Source organism: Gastrolobium bilobum, unplaced genomic scaffold (genome assembly GCF_033153095.1).
Source record: "Gastrolobium bilobum isolate Gb01-03AN ecotype WA unplaced genomic scaffold, APGP_CSIRO_Gbil_v1 utg194501, whole genome shotgun sequence".
Lineage (NCBI taxonomy): Eukaryota > Viridiplantae > Streptophyta > Magnoliopsida > Fabales > Fabaceae > Gastrolobium > Gastrolobium bilobum.
The window spans coordinates 8,433-23,253 of NW_026896544.1; the positions used below are offsets into that span (position 1 = coordinate 8,433).

Consider the following 14,821-nt stretch of genomic DNA (forward strand, 5'->3'; position numbering starts at 1 on the left):
CCTTTAAATAGGCAAGGTAAATAACAATCAGAATTTGACTTAAACTAATTACAAAAACAAACGCAACAAGCTAAATATCAACAACCTAACAAAGTGTATCCTAACAAAGTGATCTATATCTGTAGAATATTTACAACTGCATAACAGCTTAATATCTACTTAATATCTATATGGATAACATTATATCTCAAACACTCCCCCTCAAGTTGCAGCATGTAAGAATGAAATGCCCAACTTGGGAAGAAATGCAAGAAATATGGACGGTCCCAGAGCTTCTGTGAAGATGTCAGCGAGCTGGAAAGGTGCTTTCATGGAACTTCACATCTCTGCACACAAAGTATTCTTTGGTTCCCAAGTCATATAAATGCCAGCCTCTTTGGGACACTGGATATCCTATGAAGATGCATTTACAGGAGCGAAAGGCAAACTTGTCATTCGGTTTAGGTCTCATATTGGCAAAGCACAAACAGCCAAAGGTTTTTAAATGATCATAACTTGGTGCAACTTCATACAGCAGCTCGTGAGGAGTACGACCATCAAGAATTTTGGATGGAGTTTTATTTATTAAATGAACCCCTGCAAGTACACTCTCCTCCTAAAACTCAATAGGTAGTTCAGCTTGAAACAGCAACGCCCTAGCCACGTTCAGGATGTACCTATGCTTTCTCTCCACGCAGCCATTTTGTTCCGGTGTATAGACACAAGATGTATGATGTATTATCCCATTTTCATGATACAATTTCATCAAGCTTTGCGATTTAAATTCAGTCCCATTATCAGACCTTATTACTTTTACCATTTTACCAAATTGAGTTCTAATCATAGCTAAGAATTTGTGTATTCTGTCACAAGTTTCCCTTTTTTCAGCCAGCATATATACCCACACAAATCGACTAAAATCATCAACAACAGTCAGAAAGTAGTGTGCACCAGAAGAAGAGGAGGAACAATAAGGTCCCCAAGTATCGCAATGGATCAAATCAAAACATGCTTTACTTTGATTATTTGTTAAATGAAACACATTTCTAGTTTGCTTGGCACGACAACATATCTCACAAGCTTTATTAGATGCAATTTTTGCTGAAAAATTCGAAACTAATGGAAGTAAGGACATAACTTCATAAGATGGATGACCTAATCACCTATGCCACAACTCAACAGAATCTTGGATGTGAACAGCAGAGGCTGAGGCACACTCTGATTGAAACACATAAACGCCTGCTTGAAGATCACCCATGCCAGTCTCCCTCATCAATGTTTGGTCCTGCAAAACACATTTTCCATCAGAAAATATCACCATATTGTTACTATCTTGTAGTAATTGAGATACAGAAACAAGGTTGCAACGCAAATGAGGTACAAACAAGACATTGGTTAATTTAAAATTTTGGCTGAGAATTGCTATCCCTCGTTTTTCTGCATGGGTTACGGAGCCATTAGGCAATCCCACCGTAAGAGGCTTGATGTTCACAATATCAATCAATAAATCTATCATTCCTGTCATATGTTGTGATGCTCCACTATCAATAAGCAACTGTGATTGAATAATCTTACCAGATAATTTGTCACTAGTTTGAGGTACATCCACCAATGTCATGAGTTTGCTCACCACTTCAGGGGTTAGGACGGAGAATGCTGCTGCATCTTGTGCTGTCTCTGAAGTTTGCATGGCGTGGACCTGCTCATGGCTATTCCTTCCTCCGAACCATCCCCTTCCACGTCCTCGAAATCCACCTCGAATGGGAGGATATCCGATTACTTTCCAGCACCTTGAAGGATCATGATTTGTCTTCCCACAATGAGGACATAGGACTCTCTCTCAATTTGTTTATCTGGTACCATGCGCTGCATTGTATTCTCCACGTTGGGTTCTGTTCGTGCTGCATAACTTACCACACCATCACGCTCTTCTTGATTGCGGGCAATAGAACGATGTGTCTCCTCTTGAGTGACAGTAGCATAGACTTTGTTGACATTTGGAAGTGGTGAATTGTTTAGGATTTGGGAACGTAAATTCCCAAAGGTAGCTTCATCTAGCCCCATAAGGAACTGATAGACACGATCATGTTCTCTTTCTTCTTCAATCTCCTTTGCATAAGCACAATTAATACCACATGCGCAAGTTTTGCGACCTTTGCTTCCTTTGAGTTCATCCCAAACTGCCCTTAGCTTCGTATAGTATTCCCCAATGCTGCTACCGTGTTGTCTCATGTTGGCTAGACTTGCTTTCAATTGGTATTGGCGTGAAAAATTCTGTACTGCATACCTTTCTTTCAGATCATCCCAAAGGTCCTTCACCTCATCAAAACATTTGATGAAAGGTTGGAGCTTTGAATCAACCGTGTTGTGTATCCACCCGTTGATCATAGAATTGCACATCTCCCATGCACGCCATTTTGCTTCACTCTCCTTCTCTGGTTTCTTCACTGAACCAGTCACGAATCCCAATTTATTCTTTTCCTTGAGTGCGTTTTTCATGAGCTTTGCCCAGTTTTCATAGTTGGCTTCTCCTTGTAGCATCACAGTTGTTAGTAGGATCCCTGGGCTATCTGAGCTTCCTAGATAGAAAGGTGAACCTGGATCTGATGGTTTCAACCTGCTGCCTCCTTCTTCTGCCATATTTTATTGGGCTAGCTTTCTCACTCTTTTAAAGTTCTCACGCTGCGGAAGTGTTTTCTCATATGATCGCTATGATACCAAGATGAAATCTGGTACCAAAAGGTTACTTTCAATATTCACAAGGGTGCCTTTAAATAGGCAAGGTAAATAACAATCAGAAACTGACTTGAACTAAGTACAGAAACAAACGCAACAAGCTAAATATCAACAACCTAACAAAGTGTATCCTAACAAAGTGATCTATATCTGTAGAATATTTACAACTGCATAACAGCTTAATATCTACTTAATATCTATATAGATAACATCATATCTCCAACACGGTAGAAGGGTAAATTTTGGGGAATTGACATTAGAAATCTTATATAAGGATTGTGAAATTTTTTCTGAAAAATTCAAATTCCCAAGATTTAAAATTGTGAAGTAAAATCCTAACAAAGAATACCATGGGAGGTATTCTTGAATTTTCATCCGTGGAAATTTTTTCCAAATTTTTCATTTCTAAAATACCATCGTTAAAGCCCTAGCATGGGTCACAAAATCTAAAGTACCTTGGATGTTCCCACTTCCCTGTTCCTCTGATTCACATCGCCGACAGAAAACACTGCAATACTCATCCCATGATAAAGAACTCATGCAGTTCCTATTTCAGGTGTTCCACCCGATGCTGTCGATGGTGTCTCCGACGGGCATGAACAGCGGCGATGGGGAGGGAGGAAACGGGGGAGGGGGTCGCCAGAGATGGAGTAATCAAAGACGGCTTTGACGCCATGGACGGGGACGAAGGCGGTGGTGTAGAGGTTAGGGTGGGTGAGTGGGGTGGCGTTGAGGGAGAAGTTTGAGATTGTGAAATGATTGAGGATATATGGTTGAATATTAATTTTGTTTTCAGTGTTGATTTGCAAAAGTTTTGACAAGAAAATTTTTTTGGGAAGGGAAGGGGTTTTAATTTGTCGTTTAACATGACAAGAAATTTTTTTCTATACACACACATAATATTTTGTGGGGTCCGCACTTTTTAAAGCAAAAAAAAAAAATCAAGGCACGCAAAACAAATCACTATAACATTACACAATCACTTTTCCTACAATATAACTATTATAAAACCCAACTATAATAGGGTAATTTTGTGAAATCATCTCATATTTTTAAGAATACTTTTCAGATTACTAAATAATTTTTGGCTTTAATGTTTTTAAAGTGAACGTAGATAAGTTATCTATATTAGCTCTCAAAACGATGTCGTCTTGAGTTAAAAAATTGTAATAAAAAGACTATTATAACCCTGAAATAAATTATAATTACAAAAATACCTTGATTTTCGCCAATTATAATTACAAAAATACCTTGATTTTTGCCTCAAAATGACGTCATTTTGGGCTCACTGTAGATAAGTTATCTATATTGACTGTAGAAAAAGCGAATCCATATTTTTTTGTTATAACTTCACCTTCCCAGAATATTTATGAGAATTGTGATTTTCGTAAAAAAAAAAAATCTACTCACATCCCCTTAGGGGGCGTTTGGTTGAGGGTTTCTCAAAATTTCGCTGGGCATTTGGAAGTGGGTAAGTTGATTCTCCACGTTTGGTACAGGTGATCTAAAAATTTGCAACCTAAGTGATTTGCCTAGCAGTTCAGTTTTGTATGCAAAATCGGACCAAAATCACGGCGCTGAAATCCTATTTTGATGGTGGTATTCAACCATAACCAGGCAAGTGAAATCCATGAAAATGGATGCTGCCAAAACTACCCTTGGTTAGCGCCAAACACAGACACACTCTTTATCTGCATCGCTGCTCCTTGCAATTGCATCACTATGATTCATCGTTTTTCTCAGTCATTGCAGCCTCGCGGTTTTACCCAAAAGGTTTGACAACTACAACAACAATAAATCTCATCTTTTTCATCAATCGATTCTTAGATTTTTGATTGATCGCTATCTGCGATCCCTATTTGAGCATCTTTCTAGGGTTAGGGTTTGAGGATCGGTTGCTTTTCTAAGATCCCTTTTCGAATTACCAAAATTCGACCAAAAGGGTATTTAGGGCTTGCGATTGTTTAGTCAATTAACCATGCAATATAGCTATTGTTTTGATATTTTTCTTTCAGAACCAGAACATCGCCGTGAAGGATAGGTTTGTACTAAAAAAATTAAAAAAAAGTAAAGGGTAGGGATATTTTCGTAATTGCCATTTATTTTCCCATCTATATTTTACCTCAAACCAAACATAGACTTTATAAATCTTACCTAATTTGTCCGGTAAATTTTTTTTCTAACCAAACAACTTTTTTTACATTTTCCTACCAAACTCACTTTCCAACTATTTTCCTATCAATTACATTTCCCTAGTATTCAAAAAATTTCTCCTCAACCAAACGCCCCCTTAGAGAAATCGTATCTTTTACACGCGTAATGAATCCACAAGTTATGGACTAAAAAACAGAGTTCAAAGTTCAAACTCAATTGAATGATTTCCGGCTGTGGTAAAGAATGGAAGGTTTCAACATTTAAAAAAAAAATTAATTTTTCGTTACACAATCTTATTAATATAGAAAACTATTCATAATAAGTACAATATAACTTTGCTACGTTAAAGCTTGAATAAGAATTTATTGTGAAAATATAAATAATCAATCAATAGAAATTCCTGAATTTAAATTAAAGTTATGCAATTGTTTTGAGCAAAAAGTTATTTAGATCAGTGTTTAAAAACCCGGCCCGGCCATCGACTCGGCCGAGGTCAGGAGTCACGGATTCAATCGGGGGGTCACGGGGTTACTACGCTGATCCGGTTGTATATATTAAAAAATTATAGATATATATACTCTATATGAATATATTAAAAAACAATCCTCCAATCATTAAAGATTCAAAATATACTTAACATAATTCATGAATTACAATCACAAGTCAATATTACACAATCTAATTAAAGTATCAAGATACCAAAGTACAACACTCATATTCTAATGAGGTCACTACGCTGACCTGGTTTTGCTTCTTTTGAGAAGGTCCTGACAAAGGAAAATTTAAAGGGAGTAAAAATGAGTTTTTATTTTCCATCGACAACAGTAAGGATTTCATTTGAATGGGTAAAATCTTACCTTTTCTAGAAGATTCACGGCAGTGAGGAGAAGATTGAAGATGTCTAGGTCGTTGGGAGAGAAGAGAAAAATTAAATTTAGGTTTGCAAGTATTTTAATTTTTATTTTTTTGGATAAAATGATGTTGTTTCATGGAATTTTATTAAAAAAAAAAACATGCAGTGACCCCCTTTGATCCCTCTGACCCGGGAGTAACTGAAACCCGGCTAGATTTTGGGGTTCGGAGGAATCAATGTGCATATAGGGTCCAACTTGTGACCCCAACTCTTAGAGGGGAGGGGTCAGAGTTGACCCGTGTCAACCCGGGAAGCGGGACGGGGTTTTAAGACAGTGATTTAGATGGGCCATTTCTCATTAACAAGAGTTTGGTTTGAAAAGAGAATTATCTTTTTCATGGATATATAAATATATATATATATATATATATATATAATATTCATGTTTTAGTCGACATATATATAATAATAAATAATATTCATTAATATCAATATCGTAATTCAAAAAAATTAAAGGATATTTTAAATAAATCAAAGTTTTATATTAAATAACTAGAATAGAAAATCACACTAAGGAATTAATAATTAGGGGTGTGCGTGGAGCGGTTCGGTTCGGTTATTGTCAAAAACCAAATCCAACCAGTTTTAAACGTTTTGGATTTTAAACCGAACCACTTTTTTTTTAAAAAAAACTAGTTTTTAATTTATCCAAACCGGTTTAAAACCGGTTTGTGGTTTATAACCGGTTTTGATTCAAAACCGGTTTTAATTCAAAATCGATTTTAAATCAAAACCGGTTATGAACCATAAACCGGTTATCAAGTTCAAAACCGATTTTTTAACAAATTCAAAATTGATTTTTGGTGGATTGTGCTATTTTTATAAGTAATCGTTTGTTTCTCCCGGTTATAGGCAGTTGACCAACTATTTCTTGCAAGAATCTCCATTGTTTTGGAACTCTCAGGACGAAATGATTCTTATAGAAATTGTTCACGTATTCTTACGAAAAACTTTTCCATCAAAATTTTCCGCAAAAATTTTTGACGCAAAATATTTCCATCAAAATTTGTGACCTAAAACATATCTGTAAAAAAAATTGACAGAAAATTGTGTTTGTCGAATTTTTTTACGGAATATAAATTTCTTCAAAATATTTCACAAAAAAACATATTCATCGAAATTTTTGACGAAAAAATATTTTTATCAAAATTTTTCACGAAACACATTTCCTTCGAAAACTTTTGACGGAAAAAAATTTCATCAACATTCTTTAAATAATTCAAATTCCGTCGAAAACTAAAAGTTTTCGACGAAAACATTTTCGTTAAACTTTTTGACAAAAAAAATTCCGTCAAAATTTTTAACGAAACACATTTCCATCGAAAATTTTCGACGAAAAATATTTCCGTCAAGTTTTTTGATCAAAAACATTTCCATCAAATTTTTCAATGAAACACATTTCTATGAAAAATTTTCGTAAAAATTTTATGACAAACATTATTTCGATAAATGTTTTTGACAAAAATGCTTTTCGTCATTTCGTCAAAAATTTTGAGAGAAATGATTGGAGGGAATTTAGATTCCGTAAAGAACTTTGACAAAAAAAAATTTCGTCAGAATTTTTTATAGAAATATTTTCCATCAAAAAAAATTTCTGAAATACTTTTCGTCAAAATTTTTTACGTAAATATTTTTGGTCAAAATTTTCGCTGTAAATATGTTCTGTTAGAAATATTTTTCGTCAAAAATTTGGACGGAAATATTTTTCGTAAAAAAATTTGACGAAATTATTTTCTGTCAACTTTTTTTATGAAAATGTGTTTCGTCAAAAATTTTTACAGAATTATTTTTCGTTGAAAAGTTTGACATAATTGTTTCTGTCAAAAATGTCGACAGAATTTAGATTCTATCAAAAAATTTGACTGAATATTTCGTCCCTCAAATATTTATCTCAGTGATTATGACAAAATCTTGTTCCGTCTCTAGTTTCGACGAAATTTTTTTTCGTCTCTATTTTCTACATAATATGATTTTTGTCAAAATTTTCGACGAAATATTTTTCTTCCATAAATTTTGTTAGTATTTGAGACTTTTCTAATAATGTCACATTTAAAAATGTTCATATTTATGTAATTTTCACATTTTAATGTTAAGGATAAAAGATAATACTTATTTGTTCTTTAATTGTAAAATAGTTTGGTTATGGATAACCATGGATAACCAATTATTTTTATGGTTTGGTAAATAACCAGTTTATAAAATAAAATGCAATTTCATATGAAACCGGTTTTTAAAAATAACAGGTTTTTAAGATGTGGAGCAGTATTGCCCAAAGTCGGAACCCGAACTCACATCTCGGCGAACCAAGATAAATGCATTCTTTAGTCTTCGCATCGAGTTTTGCCCTTTCATCTTTAGGGATATGCACGAGCTCGGCATCCAAACACCTTCAGTTGATTATAGGTCGCTTTCTGACCTGTCCAGACTTCTTCTGGAATTCCTCCTTCAAGTGGCCGTGATGGTGAGAGGTTGATCAAGTCAAAAACAGTTCTGACGGCTTCTCCCTAGAATGATTTCGGTAACCCGACATTGGATAACATGCTTCGTACCTTCTCTTCAATTGTTCGGTTCATCCTCTCAGCAAGTCCATTCAACTGTGGAGTCTTGGGGGGCGTCTTCTCAAGTCGGATCCCGGCTGCCCTGCAGTATGCATCAAATGGGCCACAGTACTCACCACCATTATCAGATCAGACCACCTTCAATTTCTTGCTAGTATCCCTTTCAACCATTGCAAGGAATTCTTTAAAGGATTGGAGTACCTGGTCTTTAGATCTCAACAAATATACCCACACTTTGCGGGAATGATCATCAATAAATGAAACAAAATACTGAGCTCCTCCAAGTGATCTTTCTGGCATGGAGCAAACATCAGTATGGACGAGGTCAAGAATATACCTGCGTCTTCTTGGTTGATCCGGTCTCACAAAAGAAACCCAGTGCTACTTTCCAGCTAGGCAGTGCGTGCAACTCTCCAACGCTTGGCCTTTCAACCCGGTCAATAATCCTTTCTTGTGTAGAATTTGGAGCCCTTTCTCGCCTATGTGGCCGAGGCGTTTGTGCCATAGCTCTAAGCTAGATCCATCTCGAACAGAATTGGCTTCTCCGCCATTTATCTTTCCTTGCATCACGTACAAGGAGCCTTCCTTCTTACCTCGGGCCACAACTAAGTTTCCCTTGGTCAGCTTCCATCTAACACTACCGAAGTAGTTCACTAACCCGACATCGTCAAGCTTGCCTACTGATATTAGATTCAAACACATGTCAGGTACATTCCTCACATCCTTCAGCACAAGTCGGCATCCCACATCTGTGGTCAGAGTTACATCACTGACACCAACAATCTTGCTCGTCACTTGATTTCCTATCTTTCACGACTCCAAAATCACCACCTCGATAAGAGGAGAAAAAATCTTTGTGTGGAGAAACATGAAAGGAGGCACCAGAGTCAACAATCCAGGTGCAGTCATCATATGCAACATTCAAATAATTATCCTCACCTAGGAGGAATATCTCGGCATCTGGGTTGGCAGCCACCGCAGTGGTGCTCTTGTCTTCCCTCTTCTTGGGAATAATCTGATCCGGCTTCACAGAGCCATTCTTCTAATCATTCTGCAGTGTCCAGTAGTCCGGCTTCTTATGTCCTGTCTTCCCACAGTAGAAACACTTCAACTCATATTTCTGCTTTGACCGACCTCTGGACTTTCCTCTTCTACCACGATCTCGATCCTGGCTTTTACTTCTACCCCGGGAGTCGGATTTCCCTTTGTTCTAAGCAACGTTGGCCTCAGACGTGCTAGAAACACCTCGTTCTCTTCTCATGACTTCTTCGATCAGGAGACTATCGGTTACGACATCCATCTTCAATTTTCCTTCTGGAGCTGAATTACTCAAAGTCACCACCAGAGTATCCCGGCTTTCTGGCAGCAAGCTCAACAGCAGCAAAGCCTGCATCTCATCATCAATTTTCATCTCAGCTTTTGACAGCTGATTCACAATACCTTTGTAGGTGTTGAGGTGTTCAATCATGCTCATGTCGTCCTTGTATTCAAGCTTCACAAGTCGGCGAACCAGGTATGCTTTATTCCTGGGAGTCTTCTTCTGAATTATAGACTCCAGCTTCGTCCACAACTCATACGCGTTCGTGAAGTCAGACACGTGCTCAAAAAGGCTTTTATCAATATATTTCCTGATCGTGGCTACCGCCTTCTGACTTAGGATCTCCCACTTCTTATCAATTTTGCCTGCAGGTCTTTCATCAAGGATAATGGGCTCATGTAAATCTTTGCAGTAGAGATGATCTTCCATCATCGGTCTCCAATAGGTGAAATTGTCTGCGGTCAGCTTGAACATGTCTCCATCATTGGTTATGCCACTGGTCTCCATCTCGTCTCCCTCAGAACCCGTCGAACTCGGGCTCTGATACCACTGTTGGGAAATTCGTTCCCTCAAGCTCTGTTAAGCAGCCTTTGTGCGGAAGTCAATCAACAAGATCTTCAATCTCGGATCTCGGCTTGAACTTTACCAGGTCGGGCAGCGCTGCGGAAAATCAAAACGAAAAACGGGAGAGAGAGAAGGAGAACACAAACAGTTTTTAACGTGGGAAAATCTTCTCCAATGAATAAGTAAAAACCCACGGGACCTAGTCCAGATCAAAAATCCACTATGAAAATAATCGTTACAAAGAATTAAGAGTCACCAATGTGGTGGTTAACATAACCTCTTCAACAATGGTGATAATCAAACCTCCCTAGAGATGTTTCACTCAAACTCTCTCTAGAGATCTCTCAAATACAAAGCATAAATCTTTGCTCAAATAATTTTCTCTCAAATTTCTAATCTCTCTATTCTAACCTAGCATCCACCCTCAACTAATGAATATATAGAGGAGGTGGAATTTAGGGTTTAAGATTAGGGTTTTTGGGAAATCCATCAATGAGCTTGGGCTTAGCATTGAAGGAGGAAGCCCAAAACGTATATCTTAATACCTAACGTCTTCTTCTTTTCTTTTTTTACTTTCATGGGAGTGTTAAAAGGGCCCAACCGACCATTTCATTTTCAATTTTATAATTATTGGCGTGATAACATTTTCTTTAATTCGTTTGCAGTTTTTTTGTTTCATCACTCCATGTTGTCTACGAGTTTGCCATCACATCATTGGTAACTCTAAAGGAAATTAAGTATGGATCATCAGGTTTAAATACCAATCCTTATCAAGAACAAGGCAAAATCATATTACTTTTACTCATAGCTATATTGGCTCATGCCATTGCTTTGGCTGCAACAATAATTCTTGAAACAGATGTGATGTGCCTCTGGCAAATGTGATTTTTCTGTGTTAAAATTGATAAGAATTGAGTCATAAGAGAGCAATTTAAATACATATGATGTGCGTCTAGCATATGATGTTTTCTAACTTGAAAGAAGCAAGGAATTAATCATAAATGAGTGAAAATAGTCATTAAATGCAAGAAATATTGATTATTCCTTCTCAATCATGTTCTCACTCAAGTTATATGTTTAAATAGCAGGAAACACCGCAAAAAGGAGCAAAAACGGAGAAACCAAATTTCCCGCTGGCGCACGACGCGCGGAGGTTGGCGCACGGAGCGCCAAACTGGCGCACAGGGCGCGGTACTTGGCGCACGGGGCGCCAAATCGACGATTTGCTTCTGTTTCGGTCGCGCACGAAGCGCGGGATGTGGCGCACGACGCTCCAACCTAGCGCCCGGAGCGCGGGAGTTGGCGCACGGAGCGCGGGACTGGCGCACGGCACTCCAGAGTTGGCGCCCGGGGCGCCGTTTACAGATTCGGCTTCTGTTTCTCCCAAGTTTGGGGCGCCAGGCTTGGCGCCCCGTGCGCGGACGATATATTTTTAAGTGCGAATCAGCTAAAATAAGGCCCAATTGGAGTGCAAAGGGAAATAGGTTTTCCCAAAACCTAATAAAAGGATCAAAAACATAAGAAGAAGGAACTTTTGGGAGAATCAAGAGGAGAAAAACAACAAAGAGAGCAGAGATTCCTTGGAGCTTCTCGGAGATTCAAGGATTCGATCGATCAAGACGGAAGATCTTCATCTTCCCTTTCTCTTCTAGGTTTTAAATGCTACTTTATTTTATTGTTATTTTGTCAGACATGAACATGTCTGGCTAGTTTTATCATTGTGGTAAGGGTCACAACCCTTGATGTGAACCCCTTGTACCTTGGTTGAAATTTATGTTTATCTATTTTAATTGCATTTATCTTTTCTTTTTCTTCATTTTATAATTCTATTGGAACTGATCAATCTAGTAGGGTTGCGAGGGTTAGGGTTTACAATAGGGATGTTGGAATTCTAATTCCTGACAAAGAATAAGATAACTGTTCATGTACGCACTAGGGATAGGCTATATGAACCGCGAACGTTAAAGATTCATTGATTTTAAGGGTTAACTCGAAAAGGGATTTCGAAGGGATTAGGATTCTAATAGAGTTGACAAGGTTAAGATCACTAAGGGATTAGGGTTTAACTAATCATATAAAAGATGATGAATTGTTCGATCAATTGAATAGGTAAATGTAAATGTAATCCAAGTTGCAAGGTGGGGATCGGAAAGGTGTTTGTTTCTCTTTACCGCAATATTTTCTCAAATATTTTCCCAATCCTTAATCTTTTGTTCTTGCATTCTGAAAACACTTTTGGAATCATTTACATTTTTACTTTAATTATTTTAGTTTGTTTCATGAACTACAATCATTTTCAACCTATTTTGATTAATCCAACAAGAGAGGAATAGTTATAACAACTTAGGTGCCTCAATCCTCGTGGAGACGATACTCTACTCACTCTTTATTACTTGGTACGATCGGTGCACTTGCCGATCTAACGCATCAAGTTTTTGGCGCCGTTGCCGGGGATTGACTACGCCAAGTTATTTATAACTTTTGATTTTCTTGCTTGGATCTTTGTGTTACTAATCTGTTTGCTTGAGTTTATGCGTGGTACAGTTGATCCTGCAACTTTGATTTACGATCCAGAGATAGAAAGGACTGCAAAGAGGATAAGACAACATACCAAGCAGAGGAGGCAAGCAGAGGCTTCTACTTCACATTCTGAAGCAGAAAATTCTACTTCACACTTTGAAGTAGAAACAGAGATGGCAGAAGAAAATCCACCAGCAGCTGAGCTGATGGAATCAGTTTTGGCTCCTCAATTCACAAGGCCAAACTCGAGTATTGTCAAACCACCGATTGCTGCTAATAATTATGACATCCAGCCAGCACTCATCACCTTGGTTGAGAAAACTCAGTTTGGTGGAGAGGACTATGAAGATCCTCATGACTTCATAGACAGATTTTTAAGGATCTGTGATACAACTAAACACAACGGAGTGTCAGACGATGCGATCAGACTCCGATTGTTCCCGTTTGCATTGACCGGGAGAGCTCTCAAATGGTTGGATCGACAAGCTCCCAACAGCATCAGAACATGGGAGGATTTGGCGGCTAAATTTTTTGCTGAACACTTTTCCATGGAAAAGTACAATAAGTTGGTGAATGAAATCACCAATTTTACCCAACAACCAGGAGAGACTTTATGTGCAGCCTGGACTCGATACCAGGAGCTGATCAGAAAGTGTCCACAATATGACTTGCCAGATACAAAGAAGGTCAGAGTCTTCTATAATGGGATGACGCCAGAATGCAGAATGATTGTCAATGGTGCAGCTGGTGGCACCATAGGAAAGAAGACAGCAGATGAGACTTTAGAGCTGCTGGATTTAATGGCAAGGAATGAGAATGCGTCTATGGCAGCAGCATTCCCATCTATTCAGCCCAAGAAAGGAATTTTACAATTGGGGAATAATGATGCATCACTAGCTGAGCACAAAGTGATTTCCCAGCAATTGGCCAATTTGAATGCCAAGCTGGACAAGATGCAGCTCTCAACATCCAAGGTTGATATATTTAACTGTGAGTATTGCAAGGAGCCGCATGACACTAATGAGTGCCCTACACTCAATAAAGCTGAACCATTCCAGGTCAATGGAATTTGGTATGATCCACGGCCTCCACAGAATACTCAAGGTTACCAAAGGAATCAGAATGGCGGCCAAGGAAATAACTTTCAAAGGAGGAACCAAGGGAGTGGCTTGGATTATAAATCCAACAACTATCTACAACCTCCTCCTCTGCCACAAAAAGAGCCATCTGAGTTGGAGAAAGCAATGATACAACTGTCAAAGACCACTAATGATCACATTAATGAGACAAGAGCTTACCACAAGAACCAGGATGCTTCCATCCGGAACTTGGAGAGTCAGATAGGCCAGTTGTCTAGGCAGTTGGCTGAAAGAACTCAAGGGCAGTTTCCTGGAGATACTATTGTGAATCCTAAGGAAGACTGCAAATCTATTGTAACCAGGAGTGGAATTGTGATCACTCCTCAAGACAAGCAAAAAGGGGTTCAGAAAGTGAAGGTTGATGAACCAGTGATCGAGCCAGAGCAAGAAAAAGAGGTAGAAACGCCTGCAACTGAGAAAGAAGAACCTACAAGGCAAGACAAAGGAGACGCAAAAGAGAAAGCTGTTGAAGCTCCAAAGAAACCGATGGATTTTTCTCGTTTTGAGAAACCTCCTTATCCTATGAAGTTCAAGCAGCAAGCACAGAAGCAACAGTATGCCAGGTTTTTTGCTAAATTTTTGAAAGATTTATTGTCTAGAAAGCATAAGTTGCAGGATTGTGAGACAGTAGCACTTACTGAGGAGTGTAGTGCCATTATTCAGAAGAAGTTCCCACCAAAGCTTCGAGATCCGGGAAGTTTCAACATCCCAATTGCGATAGGCAACACCAATGTTGGCCGGGCACTTTGTGATCTTGGAGCAAGCATCAACTTGATGCCATTGTCAATATGCAAGTCATTGGGAATTTCTGAGTTGAGGTGATTATGGAAGAGAAAAGTGATTATCAAGAGCTTGAAGAAGAGTTGAAGGCTCAAGATGAAGCTACTCCACAAGAAGAGCTAGAAGTTGTTTTTGAGGTGCTAGAAAAGAAAGAAAATGA

General features: G+C 38.2%; 1 protein-coding gene across 1 annotated transcript; it reads left to right on the forward strand.

The window, feature by feature from the left end:
* Positions 1-3,323: 3,323 nt before the first annotated feature.
* Positions 3,324-14,444, forward strand: LOC133300402 (uncharacterized; the record flags this gene model as incomplete). The annotated part of the gene is made up of 2 exons (XM_061499933.1): positions 3,324-3,429; positions 12,767-14,444. Coding segments are annotated over exons 1-2 (1,784 nt in total), but the record flags the coding sequence as incomplete, so codon positions are not given.
* Between the last annotated feature and the right edge of the window lie 377 nt (positions 14,445-14,821).